This window comes from Vulpes vulpes, chromosome 1 (genome assembly GCF_048418805.1).
Source record: "Vulpes vulpes isolate BD-2025 chromosome 1, VulVul3, whole genome shotgun sequence".
Lineage (NCBI taxonomy): Eukaryota > Metazoa > Chordata > Mammalia > Carnivora > Canidae > Vulpes > Vulpes vulpes.
In genome coordinates this window covers 92,813,807-92,837,684 of record NC_132780.1, presented here as the reverse complement: position 1 = coordinate 92,837,684, position 23,878 = coordinate 92,813,807, and the positions used below count along the sequence as shown (strand labels likewise).

Genomic DNA, 23,878 nt, shown 5'->3' with positions numbered 1-23,878 from the left:
CCCAAAGCCCAGACTCTCTAGTCCCAATTTCTCTCTGTCACGTCTGGACTGAGGGAAAGGGGGGTGAACCGTTATGATGGAATGCACAGGAGCCGGTTTTAATATGCTTTCCTAAAACTCGAGACCTGAAATCAGCTTGAAAGCGGCAAAAGCTGGAATTCTTACAAAATAAAGCTTGCACTAAGACCTATGCAACTCCTACTGCACACAGCATGTAGTAGGTGAAATGCTCAGAGACGAGCAGAATTCAACACGATGCTGTTTTCATTCGCTTCAAACTGATTATCATCCGTGTCAACGATTTATGAGGTTAGAGATTCCCAGCAGCAGGCATATGCCATCAAAGGAAAAGAAATTAGCATGTGTGATATTTCACCTTCCATCTACTTTTTTAATGACTAAATTTGGTCATAACTTTCAGCTCCAATAGAGAAGAGCTGATAGGTAGAAAAGTCCCACGTATATCACAAAGAAATAGAGGAAAACAGGTGTATTTATGATGTAATACTTCAGCAGATTTTGTCAAAACTAACCTGCTTTTGACTTACAGAAACAAGAATATTTTCATCTCCATCCAAAATTTTACTCTATCACCTGCTAAAACTAACTTTTAAAATCTTGGATCCGGGATCCCTGGGTGGCGCAGCGGTTTGGCGCCTGCCTTTGGTCCAGGGCGCGATCCTGGAGACCCGGGATCGAATCCCACATCAGGCTCCCGGTGCATGGAGCCTGCTTCTCCCTCTGCCTGTGTCTCTGCCCCCCCCCCTCTCTCTGTGACTATCATAAATAAATAAATAAAATAAAATCTTGGATCCAAGACCCTGACCAGACAATATCAATCAGAAAATGTATTGATGATGTAAAAGTCCTATGACTGATTTACTGACACTTCTACCAGAAATTCTATATTTAAAAAGCGGATTGTCCTCCCAAATGTCATCCTGGGTAACACAGCCTGTGTAGCCATTTCTCAAAATGTTTTTGGAACCAGTGTTTAGGAAATGCCTTCAGAGCCAGAATACAATCCTGGCAAGAGAATGGCTTGAATTGCTTGAAAGTCGTACCTCACTGTGACCAATTGTGATATCACCCAGCTTGGTCACCCACTCATTCATCAGATATAGCACTTATTTGGCTATTTCCAGAAATCCAATTCATCCTTAAGGAAGAAACAGTTACTCTTGCTGAAGTAGTTTTCCAAAGACTCTGAGCCAAGTCTTGGGCAGGCTGTTTTTTGACACATGCCGAGACAGAAGTTACAGAATGGGAGGAAAATCTGGACTGGGCAGAGAGACCTGCTCACTGGGGGCCCACGGTGCGGTGTGGTAAGCAGGCCCCCGAGGCTGGTGGTCCCGTGAGAACCGAACCCCACCCCCCCTCCACCCACTGCGGCCCCACGGATGGTTTGGGCAGTCAGTGGTTTCCTGACCCATCTGGCCCGGGAGCCCTGGCCTTAGAAAAATCTTTCCCTCCAAACATGGGCCACACAGACTGGGAGCAACAGCCCTTGGCTTCAGTAGCCCTGGGTTAAATCCCAGCTCGGAAGTCTTCTAGCTGTGTAAATTTGAGCCGTTAGCCTGCATTATTTTTTGTACTTTTGGATAAAGTCTGTTACAAAATAATAGGTGTAGCTTTCACTACATAAATTGACATCAAGGCCACATTTAAATAAGTAAACAAATAAATTGACATCAAGTCTATTTTTTTTTTATCACGTTTGCCAATGGAGAACCCAGCGTCTCCTAGCGCCACACATATGCTCTGAAGTCAGACGGATCCGGGTTCAATCCCAGCCCTTGCACTAAGCAGCAGCTGACCTCAGACAAGCTACTGGAGTTCCAGAAGCTCTGTTCTCATCATCTATAAAAAGGAGATAAAAAGATCTCTCTTGAATGGTGTGATTAAATGAGATGGCCTATATACTTAATGTCGTTCTAAACACATCAAAGTGCCCACTAATTAACATAATAATGTAACAAAGTGATCATTGTTTATATGTAGGAGGAAATGAATAACACCAGCTTCTACCCTCAAGTTGTTCGAAAGAGCCCAGAGGACTTGGGGAGAGACAGACTGGGAAGCAATTATAACTACAACAAATCCAGCAGCAAAGAGAAGCGCACGGTTCTGTGTGAACCAAAGTGGGAAACACCTGGAAGGGTTGGGGGAAGGACAGTCAGAAGAGGCTTCTGAGGAAAATGCTCTTTAAACTGTGTCTTGAGGGGCACCTGGGTGGCTTAGTGGTTGAGCGTCTGCCTTCAGCTCAGGCCATGATCCCGGGGTCCTGAGATTGAGTCCTGCATTGGGCTCCCCCAAGGAGTCTGCTTCTCCCTCTGCCTGTGTCTCTGCCTCTCTCTGTGTGTCTCTCATGAATAAATAAACAAAGTCTTAAAAAAATAAAAATAAAAGTAAAAAATAAACTGTCTGGAAGGATGAGCAGAAACAACCGCGTGATGGAAGCGGTAAATGCCGAGGTACAGAATTAGGGCAGCATAGTGCTCTGGGGACCAGACGAAGCTGCATGTTGCTTCTGGAAGTCAGATAAGGTGGTGTTGATATCCGTGGGGAGGGGCTGGCTTATGAGTCAAGGGCTGAGACTCTGGAACCCCGAGTTTGAATCCTGGCTTCACAGAGTAGTATGACCTTGGGTAAGGTCCCTCTTCCTCAGTTTCTCCATCTGTAAGAAGGGAGTATGACTTAAACTACTGTGTGTAAGGTGCCTAGTGCAGTGGCCAGAACAAAGTAGGTTTCCAAAACGAGTTGAGCTACGGTGGGTGCCATCATTACCCGTCATAGGCAGGCAGCGCCAGGAGCCAATGGAGGAAGCATTAGCACAGTCCCCCTGGCCAGCAGCCGCAGGGGAGGCTGGAAACCTGCCCACGGGGGACCAACTGAAGAGCCGTTAAAGCCTGGGGGCGCCGGGCAGAGACCTAGCGAAAGGCCAAGAATCAGGTGGGACAGACGGCGCCACCCCACTCGGGGCGCATCCTCCTGAGCGCCGCGCGCCCCCCCGCGCAACAGCATCCGCGTACCCCTCTCTCGAGGGGCTCCTGACACAGCTCATCTCAACTGCAGGAAGATGTAGGACTAACACAGGAGGGAGGGAAAAATGAAAGCAGGAGCATCTTTTAGACCATGACAGTACTTGCCAGCGCCGCTTATGGGGTACATTATAGATTCCACCGTGTTAAAATACCAATCTGGACCGGAACAAGCCCAAACTGTGATCCTATTATTTATAATAAACCTTGAGCTTTCCTCTGGTAGTGAAACAATAGCTGTACTCAAACTGCAAAACTTAAAAAAAAAAATCTCACTGCAGTTTTTAAGCTTAACAATTAAGCAATATTATCTCGTGTTTTTATCGTTGAATTTTATAGAATATTCTTTGTTGGGAAAAGAGTTAATTAGCCTTATGACATCAGTCATCTCAAAGACATGGCCATTTAGAACTCATCAAACATCCTTTAAATAAATCTTCTTTTGCAAATGATACTAAATCTAATTTCGTTTTGTCCATAACTTTTCAAAAATCTGATACCCGAGTGTGGCGGTAGCAGGTTTAATATCAGCCTGCGCGCTCTCCGGGCTTATACTGCCCTCTTGTGGTGAATATGGAAAACTGCAGCCTGAAGGTTTTTTTCCTGAGTTTCTGGTTACGTTATCCTACCTTTTTTTTTTTTTTTTTTTAAGATTTTATGTATTCATTTGACCCAGAGAGAGAGAGAGAGAGAGAGAGAGCATGAGCAGAGGAAGCAGCAGAGGAAGAGGGAGAAGCAGGCTCTCCGGTGACCAGGGAGCCCGGGATCATGACCTGAGCCCAAGGCTGGAGCTCAATTGACTGAGCCAACCAGGTGCCCTGGCCTGACTGCATGTTCTCGTCCAATGCCTTAAATACTTTCTGGAGTAAGGCAAACTCTAAATAATAGGTGAACAAATTTACAAGATGGGTAGTGTTGCCTAGGGGTTAAAAACATGTGAAAACACGTTAAAAACATCTGCTTAGGCTCAAATAAATTCCAGCTGGGACACTTACAGACGAGAAAACCATGGAGGGTTACTTAGGCTCTGCAGCTAGCTCCTCATCTACAAAATGAGGATAACCATAGTGGCCAGTGCTGTTACAAGGACTAAACGAATCAATATATGGGATCACTAAGAACAGGAGCTGATAGATGATGACAAGTGCCCCTAAACATGAAAGCCACTGCCCTCACTTAATAGGTAAGTTACAGCCCACTCCCACTCCAGGGTAACAGAAGTTCCCAGTGATCCACAGGCCACCTCCCCACCCAGTCTAACTCAGGACCACGTCCCCCAGGTAAGAATATTTAGCACAGGAGTGCAGAAATGAAACTGGCAGCCACATTGGGCTACCATTCTGTCTCTTTTCCCCAGCAGCAAGTAAGTCACAGAATGTGAACATGTGTACTGGACCTTGGCACACTCCACTTAGCCACTTCATTTGCCAGCTGGGGAGCTCGACCCCCAGATAAGGAGGTTTTCCTGGCACATTTCCAGCACTCCTTCCATTGGCCCCCAAACCATGAGATGTGATAACTGCTTAATGCCTCTGGCTCCTTGTCAACAGAAGTAATATCCATGAAAAGGCCAAAGCGGTGACTGACCAACCACAGGTTCCCGACACAGAAACCCGGAGGACAGAAGGGCGGTGGATCTTTGGGGACAGACAGGCTATCTCACCCCTACTCCCCGAATTTTAAAATGCAAATATTTCCTTGAAAGTAAGGATAAGCACCAAGCCAGTGAGGATGTCAGGGCTCAGAGCCCCCTCCGGCCCCCCTGCCCCCTTGCTCCCCTGCCCCCTTGCTCCCCTGTCCCCCTCCTGCCTCCCTGCCCCTCCTGTCCTCCCCCACCCCCCTGCCCCTCTGGACCCCTGCCCCCCTACTGCCCCCCCCCCGCCCTCCTCCTGACTCCCCTGCCCTCTGCCCCCCTGCCCCTCCTGCTCCCCCTGCCCCCGCTTCTCCCCTCCTTCCTCCCTGCCCCTTCTGCCCCCGCTGCCCCCTCCTGCCCCTCTGGCACCCCTGGCCCTCTCCTCTTCCCCCCCACCGCCCCTCCTGCCCCCCCCTGCTCCTCCTGCCCCTCCGGCCCCCCTGCACACCATCCCTGCAGGGTCTTGCCCAGAGCAGCCCCAGGACAGCTTCCTGCACGGGAAACTCAGGGGCCGCTTCCCAGGGCTCTCGCAACAGCCCTTTTTTTGATACAAAAATCCTACACTTCGTTCCCCTGCCCAGTGTTTTTTTTTTTTTTTTTTTCCCTGCCCAGTGTTTTTGTTTTCCGTTTGAATCAAACCCAATTGCTTACTCAGCCTCTCCAATCTAAGGAGCGTCTGCGTTTAATATCCAGCAAAACCTATTTAAAACTCCTCTTTCCCCAGGACGCCTGGGTGGCTCTGCGGTTGAGCATCTGCCCTCAGCTCAGGGTGTGATCCCGGATCTGGGATCGAGTCCAGCATCGGGCTCCCCATAGGGAGCCTGCTTCTCCCTCTGCGTATGTCTCTGCCTCTGTGTCTCTCATGAAGAAATCAATAAAATCTTTAAAAAAAAAAAAAATCCTCTTTCCCCATTGCTATCATATAAATGGCTGCATCTCCCCATCAACCTAATTCCTATTTAAATTTCATAATTAAAACACAAATATATTGTCCCTATAAAAGCAAGGCTCTTGGGTACCCCCTACCCACATGGTCCCATACTTTCTATTTGGGGCCACAGATTCTAGAGCACACCCTTAGGAAGCCTCTCCCCTCACCTAGTGTGCAACCACCACTGGCCTCCTAGACACGTCTCAAATAGTCAAGACTCTGAGCATTAACTTCCTGTGGTCTCTATTATAAAACCAATACTTGCTCTTCATTTTCCATATTAAAATCTTTCTTCAAATACCCTTGCTCAGAGAGGCCTTAGTTTATAGGGACTAACTAGCCGCCAATCGGGAAGAAAGCAACCTCGTTGAAGGCATCTGAGGTGAAGAGAGGGGTCTCTTCTAGGGCGGGTGGGAGAATACGTAACATTTAGTGTTAGACCATGCGCTACAGGTTGCTGAAGGCCCCCACGGAGTCCCTAAGCCTCGGGAGCTCCATGGTAAACCCCACAGTCGCCCGGACACTGGCTCTTTGGGAGGCTCCCTGAAGAATTTCAGGGCATGTGGTCGCATCTCCCAGGGCACCAGAAGTCATGCTTCTAAACAGAGGGGAGCCCGAGGCCAGCTCAATCCCCATGTGTCTTGGTGCTGAAAAGGCAGGAAACTCATTCTAACTTAAACAGAAAAGCCCCCCATACAATCAGCTTGAAGTCTGTCAAGAAACATACTTTACTTGGCCAAGGATGGCATCTTCCGGTTGTTGAAGAGGGATTGTTCGTTATGCACTTTTGAAAAAGGAAGCTATAAAACTGAAAATGCAAGACTTCCTTGGGGGTTAAAAAGCCATTATTTCAGATGGAGGAAACCTCTAATGACGAGGACAATGGAGGAGAAAAGGCAGGTGTGGGGAGAGGATATACAGGAGCGGCAGGAACAACAGCAAGAACAGAGTTGAGAACCAGGTAAGGAGTATCAGAAAACTACACAGAAGGAGTAACGGGCAGGTACCGAAGCTACACTGCCACCCGTGCTGTGTCTTATGAATGCTGACAGCTCAAGTCACAGAAAACCCAGAAAATCCTCATGGTCACAAGATGGCTGCTGCTTGGCCATGGCAGCAAGGGTGGCCAAGGAAGGTGGCTGGGGAGACAAGGGTGGGGAATGAAGGCAAGCCAGGCAACCGAATCTAGCACAGCAACAAAAAAAAACTGTTGGCTTTTCTGAAAGGGGAAGAATCTGGCAAAACAGGTGGGTGCTGAGTCCATCCAGATGGTCACAGAGGCTGAAGGATCTAGGGGAACATGTAAATTCCCACGTGACATTAGAATATGGGCAAAACATGCAGAAGAATGAAACTAGACCCCTCTCTTTCACCATACACAAAGATAAACTCAAAATGGATGAAAGATCTAAATGTGAGACATGGTTCCATCAAAATCCTAGAGGAGAACACAGGCAACACCTTTTTTGAACTCAGCCACAGTAACTTCTTGCAAGATACATCCACGAAGGCAAAAGAAACAAAAGCAAAAATGAACTATTGGGATTTCATCAAGATAAGAAGCTTTTGTACAGCAAAGGATACAGTCAACAAAACTAAAAGACAACCTACAGGATGGGAGAAGATATTTGCAAATGACGTGTCAGATAAAGGGCTAGTTTCCAAGATCTACAAAGAACTTATTAAACTCAACAGCAAAGAAACAAACAATCCAATCATGAAATGGGCAAAAGACATGAACAGAAATCTCACAGAGGAAGACATAGACATGGCCAACAAGCACATGAGAAAATGCTCCGCATCACTTGCCATCAGGGAAATACAAATCAAAACCACAATGAGATACCACCTGACACCAGTGAGAATGGGGAACATTAACAAGGCAGGAAACCACAAATGTTGGAGAGGATGCGGAGAAAAGGGAACCCTCTTGCACTGTTGGTGGGAATGTGAACTGGTGCAGCCACTCTGGAAAACTGTGTGGAGGTTCCTCAAAGAGTTAAAAATAGACCTGCCCTATGACCCAGCAATTGCACTGTTGGGGATTTGCCCCAAAGATACAGATGCAATGAAACGCCGGGACACCTGCACCCCGATGTTTCTAGCAGCAATGTCTAGCAGTTCATTGTCCTGTGAAATGTGACGCCCAAACTGAAATAAAGCAAAAGGTTTACCCAGAAATGATGCTCATGTAAAAGAATTTAACACAACGACCTAACAACCCCTGAAGGTTTAATTCAGTCAACAATAAATAGGTCTCTGAGACTGTGTGTCAGGCATCATGGCCAGGCTGAAGACACAAACTGGCTGAGCTCCCAGTCAGCTACAACTTGAGTCCTCGTGTGTCCAGTCTTAAGCACGGTGCCTTACAATACACAAAAAGAAAGGATTCTTTCTCTAAAGTGCTTGTGGTTGGTTGGAGATAAAATGCTGAGGAGTGAGCAGTGTAAGACAACCTGCTTAGGTAGTAACTAACTACATAGTTACTACATAGTAACTCCCCCATTCATCTACCATCATTGGGAGTATGTCCCTCACAAGCAACTTACCTAACCGAAGGTTTTCAGACATCCTAACATTTTAATAAACCAAGCTCCAGTCACTGCTCTCCCAATGAGATGTGGGGTTCCAGGCAGATTCCGTCAGCGCTGAGGCCCACTTCCTCAGGCGTGAGACAGGTAATATGGACTTATTTTTCTTATTTATTTTTAGGATATTGCTGAGAAGATCAAACGAGGTGAGCAAAAAGGTACTGCGTGTTATATATTTCTACACAAATGTTAAACATTTCTTTTTAGGCACATCTGTGCCTTCTAATGGTAAAGATTCTAAAGTAAAAACTATCCTTTTTTGCCTTCTTCGAGTTAGGAATTTCAAGAGTCAACAAGATTAACATCAGAGGCTGCGCACGCAGCTGAGAGTACTCGGAGACTACAGATGCTGGCAGGTGAGTGGGGCTGTTCCTCCCTTGGAGTTGGCTCCCTGCTTCATTGTTGTCCCATCTCCTCCTCTGCTGACTGTTCCCCTATGCCATGCAATTCATGTTACACGCCTCCCTCTTTCTCGGTCCTCTTGCTCCCAAGGCTTATTCGTATGTGCTACTACCTCAGGTCAGCTGTGAGATGCCAAAACCACCCCCAAAGTAAAGTGAAATTAAAGAAAATTAAATTAAAGAAAAGAGACTTCAAATAAAAGGTAATCTCAAGAGTTGTGTGTCCTTCTAAACAACCAAGAAGCATTGTCATTGAAGATCGTTGCAATCTCACTTGCTTTTTTAAAAGCGCTGTTCACATTCTATTTAACTAAATAATCCAGTCTTTATATTTGAGAAAAATACTGGGAATATTCATTTAACCGTTGAGGTTGAATTTGTCACCATCCTTCTCTGGCCCCTCCAACTTTCAGACATCCCTTCCAACTGCAGACAGCAACACCACGTTAGCCCCTGTCCAGGATAAACCTTTACAAACTCATCATGCACAAGTATTTTTCAAATTAAGTGTTTTATTTCAAAAAACTTCATAGTAAGTCAAAAGCAAAAAGGAATGTGTGAAAGTTAACAGAAACAACAGAAACATTAGCGGTACCAGCAACAACTGTATAGCCCGTTCTGCACAGGTACTTTAAGAGAACTTGAAGGCAAAGATATATCATGAACAATACACTTTAAAAAAAAAAATCAAAACATTAACTTCACATTATTATAGCTCACTCTTGAAGTTTCTGGACTAGAAAATGGAGAAGATTCCCACGACCTATTTTCTTTCTCAAAGGAATCATCTTCTTGGAAAGCAAACTTCTCCTTAAGTGCATGGGATATTAAAGACACTGGATCCCAATGTGAATCTTGTCTTTTCCGCTTATGAATGGGTTTACCACCAGGTGACCTATTTAAAAAATTTTTTTTTAAATTAAACTCTTGTGCAATTTATGTTCCTTGTTGACAAACATACCAGAAATATAAGCATAATATATTACAATCTAATTATTCTTCAAGAGAGTGAAAATTTTAGATGAAGAATAAGGAATCTGAAGGCACAATGAACTAGGAATCAGAAAACCAAGAAACCATGGGGGTAGGACTCCACCACAACTTCGTTATGAGCTGAGATTATCAAATATCTTGGGGATCGAAGATCTTTATTTTTAATTTTCCAATTTTCCAGCAGAATACTTAAAGAAATATTTAAGAACCTTTAAGGGGACTATCAAATTCATGAAAAGTAAACCACTGGCTAATCATTCATTCAGTCTTCACTTAATGCCTACTATTATGCCAGGCTCCATTTTACACTTTGAGAGTAGAGCCGTATCCTAACCTCATGGAACATTCTGGTGACAGGAAATCAATGACCAAGTGAGATCACTGCAGAGAGCAATGCATGCTAAGAATAAAATTAAGTAGGTAATGTGACAGTGATTGGGACAACAGGACCTTAGGTGAGATGACCGGGAAAAGTAAAGAGGTTGCATCCTCTTATAGATGACTCAGAGTTGGTGTCAGTATTAACAAACAGGAAGGAGTTTGGCATGTGTGAGAAAAAAGAAAAAAACGGTACAGCTGGAATGCACAAAGTGACATGGGAAGTAGGACATGAAGTCAGAGAGAGAAGCAAGGGCTGGATCCTGGGGTCACTAAAGAAGCCACAATAGGTGTCTGGATTATGTTCTAAGCACAATGGAAAACCCCCAAAAGGGTTTTAAGCAGGAAATGGACAGATCGGACTTCAAATTTTATTCTTTCGTTTTCAAAGATCTATTTTTAAGTAATCTCGACACTCAGCATGGGGATTGAATTTACAATCCCAAGATTAAGTCGTATGCTCCACCAACTAAACCAGCCAAATGCCCCTGGACTTCAATTTTTAAAGGATCACCCTGATTACTATATGGAGAAAAGATAAGGAAGCAAGGACACCGAGAGACGAATTAGAAGGCTACTGCAAATCCAAGCTAAAGATGGTGGCTTAGACTGGCGGTGGCAGCTAGATCATGAGGGTACATACATTTGAGCTGTATGTTGATAGAAAAAAAAAATGAGAAGGAAAAGGATGATTCTAGATGTCTGGACTCAACAGACAACTGGGTGATGAACTGGGTGATGGTGCTGCCATTTACTGAGATGCCTAAGACTTGCAGCAGAACAGGTTTTCAAGGTGGAGGAAGTGGACAGGTAGGAAGGAACACTTCTGTTTTGGACAGGTGAAGCCTGAGACAACTGTGAGACAGGCAAAGGATGTCAGGCAGGCAATGCGTCAGGTAGGCATGGGGTGCGGAGGAGAGAGATCAGGGATAGAAAAATAAGGGTGAAGGTCATTAGTGTATCACTGGTGTGCACAGCCATAGGACTCGGTGAGATCACCAAAGGAAACAATGTGGATATAGAAGCAAAGGGGCTGAGACCTGGGCTTCGCACATGCCGACATGCAGAGACCAGGCCCAGAACAAAGAGTAAGCAAAGGAATAAAGAGTGGACGGTGAAGTTGGAGGAAAACCAAGTGTGATTTCCTTGAAACCAAAGAGTGTTCCAAGGAGGAGGGAACCACAAACTGTATCAAATACTGCCAAGACATCAGGTAAGAGGAATAAGAATTGACCACTGGGTTTAATTTAGCCAGAGAGTCACTGGTGACCTTGACAAATGGCAGTTTTCAGAGGAGTGACAGGGACAGAGACCATATGACAGCTGGTAGAAGAGGACAGTGAGAGATGCAAACAAACAATTGACAAGAATTTATACCAGGAAGAGGAGCAGAGAAACAATGGCTGGGGATATAATGTGTTTTGAAGATAAGAAATAATCAGGTGTAAGGAAAATAGAGAAGGACAATTTGATGATGTAGAAGACACAAGGGATAGTTTTAAGTATAATCCTTGAGAAGGTAATAGAAGGGGAACCAGTGACCCAGGGGAGAACCTGGACATGAACAATTTCATTCACAGTGACAAGATAGAAGGCAGAGAATATGAATAGTGATTCTGTAAAGATGGAGGAAGTCTCATCTGATTCTGCAGTAATGTATAATACAAGGTTAGCTGTAGAAAAATAAGAGTTTGGGGGTGGAGGGGAGAGTCTACTGGCCTCCTTGCTGTGTCTCAAGTCATGGTAACAGAGTCACCATGTGACACTGACTGGGCCCAATGATACCAGTCAGCCCTCTTGCTGGAACAAGTGTGCACATCTAGCCACATTTTACTCTGTACCAGGTGCCTCATACAAGGATCAAATCATAACCTCATTAATAATGAAATGATGTATCTTCCCTAACACTATTACATGGAAAATATATTTACTTTCTCACTAAAAACCTCACTGAAGGACTTTCAGATGAACACGGCAGCTCTCTGGGAAATCCTACTAAAAGCATAGTGAAGGGACACCTGGGTGGCTCAGCAGTTGAGCATCTGCCTTTGGCTCAAGGCGTGATCCCAGGGTCCCCAGATCGAATCCCACATGGGCTCCTAGCTGGAGCCCACTTCTTCCTCTCCCTGTGTCTCTGCCTCTCTTTCTGTGTCTCTCATGAATAAATAAGTAAAATCTTAAAACAAAACGAAACAAACATCATTAATAGAATTTTGGTTCATTTCTCAAGTTATGCTAACATACCGTTCAATAGCCCGAAGCTTAACCTTATTCAAGTCCTTTAGAACATCCAACATGTTTGGAACATCTTGATTTTCCTGGTTTTTGGAACGACTGTAATTGGTCTTACTGTTGTCACCTGGGTGCTGTTTTTTCATTTCATTGGCTGCATTATCCGAGTCACATGTATTTTTCAACCCTGACTGTGTGAGAGAACACAGAGGCTGTGGAGAAAAAAGCTGAGGGGGCAGTGGAGGAGGAGGCGGAGGAGGAGGGAAAAGCATTGAACTCGAAAATGGATCCGGCTGGGCACCCAGTTCAGCAGTCCCTGGTGATGGCTGTTGTCCCAAACTGCTAGGCTCGTCATTTAAGTCAAAGAAGCCTAAAAACAAAGCAGTCTGTTGAAAAATCATGCAAAGTTCTCTTCAACATAACACATAACACTAACTAGAGAACCAAAACAGGAACAATTTCTGTAAGGCTACTAAAATAATGATATGGTGGCCAGGAAAGAGAAGCAATCCCATCTGCTTAGTAATTTTTTTTTATGAGTCAAACCGAAGAATAAACTTAATTTTAATCCAATTAGGATTGTCTGTATAGGCCTTTAAAGGGAGGAAGGGTGACAATGTCTTTTAAAAAAATAGAAAAAAATAAAAAATAAAAAAAAAATAAAAAGAAAATAGAAAGTGTTTTTTCAGTAATTAACATATAATCTGAATTTCATCCTCTATTAAAAAAAAAAAAAACTAAAGCATAATCAACAACTTGTAGCTAGAAATACTCAAACTGGCATATTCTCTTTATGATGACACTGTAGAAACAAATTATTTCCTAGGCAAGAGCCTAGGATGGGTACTGAGTATTTAACTTTTCCACAACAGATTTGTTCCCAAAAGACTTGTGCTCTTTAACATGACTGCTAAAAAAAAAAATGTATGTGTGTATATCTCAAATTGCTATTTTTATTAATATGTATTATATAATATTTTATATATAAATATACTATATAAACATTCCATGTATATGAATTATGTGTGTGTATAAGGATATGTATAGATGCATGTATATATTATGTGTGTATTATGTAAAACAAGTCATATCTCTAAAAATTTAGAAAAGGATCATCTGGACACATTATTCAACCTGAATTTGAAGGACAGTAGTAATAACTTCAAACTACAAATACACAAAGCCTCAAATTTACACTCTTCTTTCAAATCAATACATCTTTTGTCATAAACTGCAATGCTTTTCTGAAGAGATAGAAAAGCTTCCTTAGAAAACAGTCTTTTGGGGGTGCCTGCGGGGCTAGGTGGGTTAAGCCTCAGCCTTCTGCTCAGGTCAAGATCCCAGCCCCCTGGAGGGCTCTCTGCTCAGCAGGGGAGTCTGCTTCTCCCTCTTTCCCCCCTTGCTGGAGCTATCTCTCACTCTCTCTCTCTCTCTCAAATAAATAAATAAATAAATATCTTAAAAAACAACCACAGCCTTTTTAATAAAAAAGCACAATCTTCAGTTGTATAGCTGGAACCAAAGCCTTCCGCCTCATCACAAATGTGTCTTAATTTATTCTAAATAAAAACCATGCATAGTAATTTCACATCCCGACTTCCTAGATTTATGGAACGTCATTCACAAGATGCATTCGCATAGACACTCCCCTTGGGAAAAGCACAGACGGAACTGCCAGCCCAGCACCAAGCACTGAGCACCAAGCACTGAGCACTGTGAACCATCTGAAACAAACAAGGGCAAGCGACTCACTCTCATGTACACTGGTTTTGGGTCCCCGCCTCCCCACGATTGCAGCAATCTGGGTGCGGAGAAAAGTGAGCTCCTCTTCCAGGGCAGCTATCTTTTTAAAGGCAGCTTCACCTACAGACCCATCATTTTTCATTTGTTTACTCTGTCTGAGAGCAGGTGACAGTGGATTCCAGACTGGTTGCAAAGAATGGAAAAATTCAGTTTTCTGTTCTTCTTCATGTTTCCATATATTATTTCTGTGGATGGAAGGAGGAAGTAGACAGTGATGGTCAGAGAGAGGGAGAGAGAGAGAAATGGAGAGAAATTTTCCAAGAGAAATAAATTCTTTCAGTCAAAGAGGAATAAAGACACAAAACCAAAAATCAGAGTACCTCTCTTTATCCCACAATTGTCTCTCCATTGGCTGAGACAAGCACATCTTATGTAACTTTGTATTTTCAATATTAGAACACAACGGTTGCCTTTACGGCCACCAATAAGTGGTAAGTGAATAAAGGAAGAAATCTTGCTTTTTGACCATTAAACAAAAATAATTATCCTGGGGGCACCTGGGTGGCTCGGTGGTTGAGCACCTGCCTTCAGCTCAGGTCATGATCCTGGAGTCCTGGGATTGAATCCCGTATCAGGTTCCCCACAGGAGCCTGCTTCTCCCTCTGCCTATGCCTCTGCCTCTCTCTTTGGGTCTCTCATGAATAAATAAATAAAATCTTTAAAAAAAAATTATCCTCTAACTGTTCTACCTATTAGGTTTAAACACAGTACAAACTGATTTATTTAGAAATAAAATTAAAAAAAAAAAGAAATAAAATTGATTCACTTAGAAATTCTACATATCCTGAAAACAAGGTACTACAGGGCCTAATATAAAGTTTTATGTTAGGAGTAAGTTTATGGCATTCTAACTTCTTTTAAATAGATAAACTAGGGCAGCCCGGGTGCTCAGCGGTTTAGCGCTGCCTTCAGCCCAGGGCCTGATCCTGGAGACCTGGGATCGAGTCCCACATCAGGCTCCCTGCATGGAGCCTGCTTCTCCCTCTGCCTGTTTCTCTGCGTCTCTCTCTCTCTCTCTCATATGAATAAATAAATAAAATCTTTAAAAAAAAAAAGTAAAAAATAAATAGATAAACTAGTCTGACACATAATAAATTTAACCAGAATATTTGAGTAATTGACTCTTTTTGTGCTTAGAGCTTATTAGAGCTTAATACTAACACATAAGTTGGTACTCCCAAGCAGTAGTATTTCCTAATTTAAAAATATATTTAACATCATTGCCTGGCACATAGTAAATATAAGTTTTGGTTATATATTTTAAGTAAATAAATAAATATAGTATCCAGTGTGGGAAACACCTTTCTTCTAAAAATGGACATACTGATTCTGACATCCTTTTAATATCATTCCTTCCTAGGCCTACATTATGAGAAATGGGAAATAAATGTGAGAGACACCCAGTCATCCATATTAGGAAAATATTAATTAGTAAGACACAGGGCAGTAGAGACAAAAGGCTCAATTAGTATGATCAAAATGCAACATGTACAAGAATTCAGATTACAGCCCATACCCATTTTCCACAGTTAAGTATATAAAATTACCGAAATCTGAAATAACTGGCTTCTTCATCATTTGCCACACACAAAGTATCAGCAAAAGATGGAACTACAGATCCACAGTTACCAGAGTCTACAGAGTTCAACAGTGGGATCCACTAAAGGAAAAAAGGCAAAAAAAAAAAAAAGAAAGAAAAAGAAAATGTCAGAGCCCTGCAGGAGTCGGGGGCAGGAGTAGGACACGTGCACATCCATTAAGATTATATAAATTAAAAATCCAAGGGTGAAAAGGAAAAAGGATATTCAATACAAAAACATGCACCTGTTAGCAAAAAGCAATACTGAGGAAAATGTTGTTCTTAAAGTCTATAGCAATATTCTCTACCCTGGTTAATGTCATCTATCATAAAACACAAACCAGAAGAATAAAATAAGGTATTCAGGTGTTGCTTTGGACCTGCCCAACTGTGAATATAATTACTTAAAGAAGTAAACACAAAAACATATAAGAAATTACTTGTTTCCATGAATAAGCTAAAGGTTTTTTGGCTTGCAGGAAACATTTCTTCTTCTTCTGTTCTACTCTATCTCTAGGAGTACCTACGATTATTTTATGCATAAACAATGCATGTTGACAGACTTACCTCAAAATTAGGCCTGGGACAAGGTTCTAGAGGAAGAATTTTCCCGATGATACGAACAATACTTCGAGCTGATCCATAGTCTTTATTTTCTCTAATCTGCAAAACCTATTTACAACATAGAATGTTGTTTAAAAAGTACTCTGTTAAAACATGTTTATCTATGAAGAAAAGCAGATGTAAAAGATGCACTCTTATTTTGTTTTTTTGTTTTGTTTTGTTTTGTTTTTTTTAAAAGATTTTACTTATTCATGAGACACACACAGAGAGAGAGAGACAGAGACACAGGCAGAGGGAGAAGCAGGCTCCATGCAGGAAGCCCGACGCAGGACTCAATCCCAGGATCCTGGGATCACCACCTGAGCTGAAGGCAGACGCTCAACTGCTGAGCCACCCACGTGTCCCACTAATTCTTATTTTGAAAGAGAAAATAGAGAGTGAAATACTCAAAGTATTTCCTTCAAAGATTAAACTTTATTCATATTTGTCTTTAATTTTTAAAAAAAGGGCTCTTCCTTGGCGCTGCCTGTGGAGGTGGCAGCCATCTATTGCTGGGCAACACAGCTGCCCTCAGACCTCTGGTGAAGCCCAAGATTGTTAAAAAGAGGACCAAGAAGTTCATCCGGCACCAGTCAGACTGATATGTCAAAATTAAGCAGAACTGGCAGAAACCCAGAGGCATTGACAATAGGGTACACTGAAGATTCAAGGGCCAGATCTTGATGCCCAGCATTGGTTATGGGAGCAACAAGAAAACAAAGCACATGCTGCTCAGTGGCCTCCGGAAGTTCCTAGTCCACAATGTCTAGGAGCTTGAAGTGCTTCTGGTGTGCAACAAATCTTATTGTGCAGAGATTGTTCACAATGTATCCTCCAAGAACTGCAAAGCCATTGTGGAAAGAGCAGCCCGGCTGGCCATCAGAGTCACCAATCCCAATGCCAGGCTGCGTAGCGAAGAAACAGAAGACACAGCTTATGTGCATGTCATTTGTGTCAATAAAACCATAAAACTACAAAAAAACACTTTTTTTTAAAAGGGATGGGAGTTAATCTATATAATATTCCAGGAAGAAATTTCTTTTAAGAAAGCACCACAAATTCCTATTTGTCCTATTTCTGATAATGGCAAAATACCTTTGGGAACTTTATTCAGAAACGCTGCCTCCCCTCCTCCCAGCTAAACATATCTTTTGGCCCAATTAAAAGTGGACAATTTCAGTTTCTCAAGTAATGAGGCAGTAGAGAGTAAACTCATGTAATTCCCTTTAAAGGTGAGATAAAGAGGGGAATAAATTAATCAGGCACTAGACAATTTAAGAATTCTTTACTTACAGTGCAATATATCTGCTAGAAAGCAATTCTTAAAAAGATGATAGAAATGAAATGTGCTACTATAATCAAATACCACTCTGTCTTTTGGCTCGGCCTTTTCCAGACAGATTCAAACTATTCCCAAAAGAACCTCCCCCCAAAATATGATGTAACATTTCTGCTCTTGGCAGAGATTTCAACATAAAGAAAAGACCTTCTCTCTTTAAAAAGCATTAAAACTGGGATCTCTGGGTGGCTTAACGGTTTAGCGCCTGCCTTCCACCCCGGGGCGTGATTCTGGAGTCCAGGATCAAGTCCCATGTTGGGCTCCTTGCACGGAGCCTGCTTCTCCCTCTGCCTGTGTCTCTGCCTCTCTCTCTCTCTGTGTCTCTCATGTATGAATAAATAAAATCTTAAAAAAAAAAAAAAGCATTAAAACTTGGACTTTTCATTTTTCCTAAGATCCTATAACAAGGACAAAGTTTATCACAAGAAACAGAAATAGATAGCATCCTATCAGCATCTTTTTAGAAATACCCACCCAATAAGCAGATGGATATATAGTTCTAGAACTCAAGGGGAAAAAATCTGGGATTTAGATGGATTTGGGAATCATCAGCAGACAGAATATAGGATAGGTGAAAATGGAAGCCATTTGACTAGTTGAGAAAAACTAGGGCTAGCGAGGAAAATCCAGAAACTATCAGCACACAGAATGCCATTTCTCTGTTTTTAAATAGTAAGAGTTTTAAATGTATCTGATCACATCCAAACCCCTAAGTCTAGCATTCCATACTGATTCCATCAACTAGCCTCACAACCATCCAGCAGTTCTGCTATCTCAGTCTCCAAGACGTCCTCCATGAGTTCTGTATTCATTCTCCGCTCACCCTTAAAGGTCCTCTGCCACCTGGCCCTGTTTTATCTATCTGACTGAATTATCCACTCACTATTCATTAACAAGAACACAAGTTCTTTTGGATTAAGGGATTTCCCTCATCATCTCAAAAACAAACCGATATTCCTCTAACTCCTAAGCACTAACCCATGTGTCCAGAGGGCTCTGTTCTAACTTAAGCCCTGGCACCAGCTTTTCTCACCTTTTGGGTTTTTTTTTTTTTTTTTTAAGATTTTATTTATTTATTCATGAGAGACACAGAGACAGACAGAGACACAGGCAAAAGGAGAAGCAGGCTCTGTGCAAGGAGCCCAATGTGGGACTCGATCCTGGGACTCCAGGGTCACGCCCTGAGCCAAAGGCAGACAGACACTCAACCACTGAGCCACCCAGGCGTCCCTGCTCACCTGTCTTTTAAAGCCAAATTCACATTCCTCTACACATTTCATTTTCTCTGCTCTCAGGAGCTGCCTAGGCTCTGAATTCCTAAACTTAGTTCCAAAGGAGTACCATACAATAGGACACCTGACTACATATAACTTTGTTTCATTTGCAGTTTTCTCTTTGCTCCATTAGATTGCAGCAATCTTTACGGGCAGAGACAGGTCTGTGTTGCTTTTCAAATCTACAGGGTAGTTAGTACTTGTAAACCACAGGTATACTAGTATCACCTTGTAAGGTGGTTTCCAAAAGAAATGAAACACAAACCACATATGTAAAATAAATTTTCTAGTAGCTACATCTGAAAAGGTAGAGACAGGTAAAATTAATTTTCTTAATATACTTTATTTAATTCAATACTCAATATATATATTGTTATTTCAACATGCAATCAATATTTTTTAAATGATGGCATTATTTTACATTCTTATTTTCATACTAGGTCTTCAAAACCCATCATACATTTCACACCTATGGTAGATCTTAATTCTGACATTTCAAGATGATATCTGGCCAGTGGCTACAATACTGACTAGCACAAGCCTAACGTATACAGATCATGGACCTACTAACACTAGAATTTCTCCCTGCCTGAGCAGTTATATTTAAAGTGTTCTCTAGACTACTCATATGCACTCTTCCTACAGGCCTAGAGGTTTTGCTGCAGTGAGGGCTACTCACTGTACATAAATAGCCACCCATGTCTTGGTTAACTTGGATGGTACCTTCCTGCCTTACTCCACAAGTTCCACCCTGACAAACTCTCTGTCTCTCTCATCCCTTCATTGCCATTGACCATCTTCACCATCCTGATGCTTTCTCCTCCTTCTATTCTTGATCCAGGGCCCCGATTTTTACTTTACTGATGTGCTTATCCTACCAAGCAGAGAATTTCAAGTTAACTGTTTCAGTGAAATGCACATTACCACTCAAAAACTACTCATCCTTCAGATATCACGTGTTCTCATATTACTAATGGATAAACTACCCAAATTACTCTTAGCAGGAGAAAAGAAAGCACATATTTCAAAAGACTACAAATCCATGCTGACTTGAGTGGGGTATTCTGCACAGGTATCCTGCAACCCCGTCAGAACATGTTTTGTTCTCTACTGTGTTGCCCAAAACAATAGCCAGTCTCGGGCCCCTGGGTGGCTCAGGGGTTGAGCATCTGCCTTCGGTTCAGGGTGTGATTCCGGGCTCTGGGATCGAGTCCCACATTGAGCTCCCTGCATGGAGCCTGCTTCTCCCTCTGTCTATGTCTCTGCATCTCTCTCTCTTTCTGTGTCTCTCATGAATAGATAAATAAAATCTTTAAAAAAAGAAATCTCCAATCTCTGAAATCTCCAATACCACCATTTCTGTTACCTGCCAGTGGCCCTGACTTTACCCTTAACTGAGAAAACCAAGAATGCCAATTTGACATACCTCAACTTTCATTTCTCTTCATTCAAAACCTCTCCACCATCTCTCACTTTTATCCTACTCAACCTATCCATCTTCTTTCCAAGTCTTATTTATTTATATTCCTTGCCCAACTATCACTTGCTATTTCATTTGAATCTTAAATTTTTGTCTTGCCTATGAGGTTCTTCCCCAATGCTTGCAAACATGAAGTTATCTCTAACATTGGCAAGAAAACAAAATTTCTTTTTTTTTGTAAATTTATTTTTATTGGTGTTCAATTAGCCAACATATAGAATAATACCCAGTGCTCATCCCATCCAGTGAGGGGGCTCAGTGTCCGTCACCCAGTCGCCCCCACCCCCTGCCCACCACCCCTTCCCCCACCCCTAGTTCGTTTCCCAGAGTTAGGAGTCTCTCATGTCCTGTCTCCCTTTCTGATATTTCCCACTCATTTTTTCTCCTTTCCCCTTTACTCCCTGTCACTATTTTTTATATTCCCCAAATGAATGAGCAAAATTTCAATTTGATGGTCACTCTTGACCTCTTTTCAAAAACTTTTCAAAAGAAGGTGCTGATGCTACCTCCCTTCTTCAATCATTCTTCAAAATACAAGGCAGCTGCCACTCTCCACCTATAGAAACCCCTAAAGGCTTCAGTAATTTAACAATAAGCAAATCCTCAACTATTACTCAGTGGCCATTATCTTCGATCCCATTATTTCTGAAATTCAAAATGCATCCGTAACATCCAACAACACCTTCCATTACGTCATCAAAGTCCATGAATTCAAATATCAAAAGAATGTAGACAACTCCAAATTTGAATCTCTTTTTCCTACATTCTAGAACCATTTATCTATCTGCTGGATATTTGTATATAATCCAACAGCACAGCTAGCTCATCCTATCTCTCCAAACTAGTTCCTATACTGAATTGCCCATTTATAATAATATTTATAATATAATAATTGCCTATTTAGAATTTATAACCACTCTTCAGCTTACTTTTGCTTAAAATCTTGAAAGAATCCTTGACTATTATTCTCTTCTAACTCACAACAGCAATGATTTGCCCATTCTGTAAACCCAACTATCCTCTTTCTTATATTCAATCTTGTATTATAGTTATCTCATATTATAAGCATCATGAATACAAGAACCATGTACCGCTACTCTGTATCACTTGCAGAACCAAGCATATTGTCTTAGAAGTAGTAATGCTCCCTAAATAGAGAAAACTGGATTTGCTTATAATTTTCAGACCTATGTCATCCTCTGTCAAGATTTATTCTGAATTTGTTGAGCTATAACTTGCCATTATATATCCAAATACCAAACTTAAATTACATTAAATAAAACCACTAGCTAATTAAAATATTTTTTATCTATGAAGGTCATATCTATATTTTGCTGCATTTGCACCTTTTGCTCACATTTGACCTATCTGGTAAATAAGTTCCTAATAATCTTACCTTTTTTTTTTTTTTAAGTAAACTCTACCTCCAACATGGGGCTGGGACTCACAAGCCAGAGGTCAAGCAAGAGTCGCATGCTCTACCAACTGAGCCAGCAGGTGCTCCTAATCTTATCCTTTTTTTAGCTCAAACTACCAAAGGTATTCTATTGCAAACTCACCCTTTGTTATACCCAAAAGGAGGAACAACCTCACCTTAAATGTTTACATATAGATCATTTTCCAAATAAGACCCAACAACAAATACAATAGGTTGATTCAAATCCATTAAAAGACATTTACCTGATCTATGGGAACACCAAAATATTCCAGCATTTCTCTTAAGATATTCCATATGAGTGACATTGATGAAACAAATACATAAGCGAATTCAGGGAAACATTCTCAGTGTCTTGGTACCTTCAGGAAAAATAATTCAGAAAATATTACTCTCAACAAAAGCATAAAATGACTGCCACAAAACTGTATTAAGTAACCTGGAGGAATCCCTTCGTTCCACATTACACCATCAACTAATTTCTTTTGGCCAGTAGTATTTTGAAGGAAGTCAAAGATGAGGGGGAAGGGCTGGTAAGGGAAACTTCAATTCACCAGTTAAATTGCATTAAAAGTTCATAGGATGTTTAAGCCTTCATTAATGAATCTCAACCAACAAGAGATGGGCAGTTGGCAGGAAAGCCTTTTAGGTTAGTTGCGACCGCGAGGTCCCCGCTCTCCTGAAAGCTCTGGGCTGTGGCGAGGGAGTTCGGCTCAGCCTTGAAAGAAAAGGAGGCAGAGGGCCGGCTCAAGGCTTCTAACAAGTGAACAGCAGCTCTTCCTCTCACACGATCGGGGCACCATCCATCCTCCTCGTTCGTTTACGAGATAAGGAATATGAACCCCAGATATACGATGTGCTTAGTCACCAACTAGTGAGTAAGAGGCCGAGACTAGCGCCCCGCCGTGCCACTCGCTTGGGCCGCAAGCCTCCTCAGGGTCTCTCCTAACCCAGCGTGATCGCCTTGCTCACCCTCCTCCGAAGTCGAGCCTGCAGCCAACCACCGGAACATCAAGCTGCCTCGAGTCCGCAGTCTACGAAGCTGGTAGTGCGCTCGTCCGGCACAGGAGCCTCCGGACGTCAGCCCGTGTCTGCCCACGCGCCTGTTTGCAGCCCACAGACGGTAACGACGCCCCCACCGACCAGGGGCCGGGCACTGGAGCCCCCTCACTCAACCCGGGGGCTTCCGCAGCGGGCGCGGCCCCCAACTCGCGCTTCCCACCCACCCTGCCGCTGGCCCCCAGGACTGACGCCAGCTTCCGCGTTCCTGGACGAAAATCAAACTCCGCGGGCCAACCCCGTGCCCGACCTCATTGGGCAAGCCTGAAAACCGCTGCCTGTGATTGGCTGCGGAATGACGTCAGGCTAGTTACGGTCTTTAGGACGGGCTACTGGGATTTTTCCCGTCATCTTCTGGAGGGCGGTCCTCCCGCGAGGCAGCCAATAGAAGCCCAGAAGCAGCTGGTGGGCGGGGCGGGGCGGGGCGCGCGAGGTGATGGCGACGCACGCGCAAGACGCGTCCTTCGGTTCCTCCAGGCTGAGCTGCGCGTAGACCTTCCGGCGCTTACGAGCCCTTACGGGTTTTGAGCCAAGCGGTCAGTCCGGAGTTCGTGCCAGTTCGCAGAGAAAGTGTATCGTCCCTTCCACCCAGACCCTAAGCGGGGCCGCTCTCCCAAGTCCTCTTGCCGTGGGGTCGCTATCTTACCGTTTGATCGTTGCATTCAACGAACATCTATTACGTGCTTACGGGACTAGCAGAAGCTAATAAGCAGGCCTCGGGGAAGCCGTAGCTTCCCAGTACTTAGAACGTTCACTACCCAAACGCTCCTGGCTATCGAGGCTACCAGATAGGTGCCACACATTAACTGGGCCCAGCCAGAGGATACCAAAAGGGAAGCTGAGGGTATCCCCTGATCCGGGGAGGATATTCAATTTCTAAAATTCTGACCTGGGATTACTGGCTTCATAAAAGCTTCCCTTTTTTATGTATTTCAGGGAGGAATGCAATGAAGTGACGTAAAATTCAGTCAATTGCGCCCAGGGCAGTATTTTTAAACTAATTTCTCTATGGCCCACATTTATTCAACACTGAATGTCTGTTAAATGTGCCAGGCACACAAGGAACACAAAATGGGGAAGACCGGTAAGGTCCTTGCCCTGCATCC

At 43.0% G+C, this 23,878-nt stretch overlaps 1 protein-coding gene and 1 pseudogene across 2 annotated transcripts; one reads left to right on the top strand and one right to left on the bottom strand.

Moving 5' to 3' along the window:
• Positions 1–9,091: 9,091 nt before the first annotated feature.
• On the bottom strand, positions 9,092–23,029 carry MTFR2 (mitochondrial fission regulator 2). 2 transcript variants are annotated; one of them, XM_025997879.2, is made up of 7 exons: positions 22,686–23,029; positions 21,959–22,075; positions 16,150–16,254; positions 15,551–15,663; positions 13,953–14,188; positions 12,213–12,570; positions 9,092–9,492 (listed from the first exon to the last, which is right to left on the bottom strand). In XM_025997879.2, exons 2-7 carry the CDS (start codon positions 22,019–22,021, stop codon positions 9,285–9,287), a joined length of 1,083 nt encoding a protein of 360 aa, XP_025853664.1. In that variant the 5' UTR covers positions 22,022–22,075; positions 22,686–23,029; the 3' UTR covers positions 9,092–9,284. The 2 variants fall into 2 exon arrangements, with proteins under 2 accessions (XP_025853664.1, XP_025853663.1); XM_025997878.2 differs by lacking the exon at positions 22,686–23,029 and having other exon boundaries at positions 21,959–22,129.
• LOC112919370 (large ribosomal subunit protein eL32-like) lies at positions 16,310–17,180 on the top strand (annotated as a pseudogene).
• Positions 23,030–23,878: the final 849 nt, after the last annotated feature.

Excerpts from the sequence above, each read along its gene's own strand:
- MTFR2 (XM_025997879.2), bottom strand. The coding sequence starts at position 22,021 with ATGTCACTCATATGGAATATCTTAAGAGAAATGCTGGAATATTTTGGT. Across the intron at positions 16,255-21,958 it reads TTGGTGTTCCCATAGATCAG|GTTTTGCAGATTAGAGAAAA; the intron begins GTAAATGTCTTT and ends TGTTGTAAATAG. Across the intron at positions 9,493-12,212 it reads AAGCTTCGGGCTATTGAACG|GTCACCTGGTGGTAAACCCA; the intron begins GTATGTTAGCAT and ends TTTTTTAAATAG.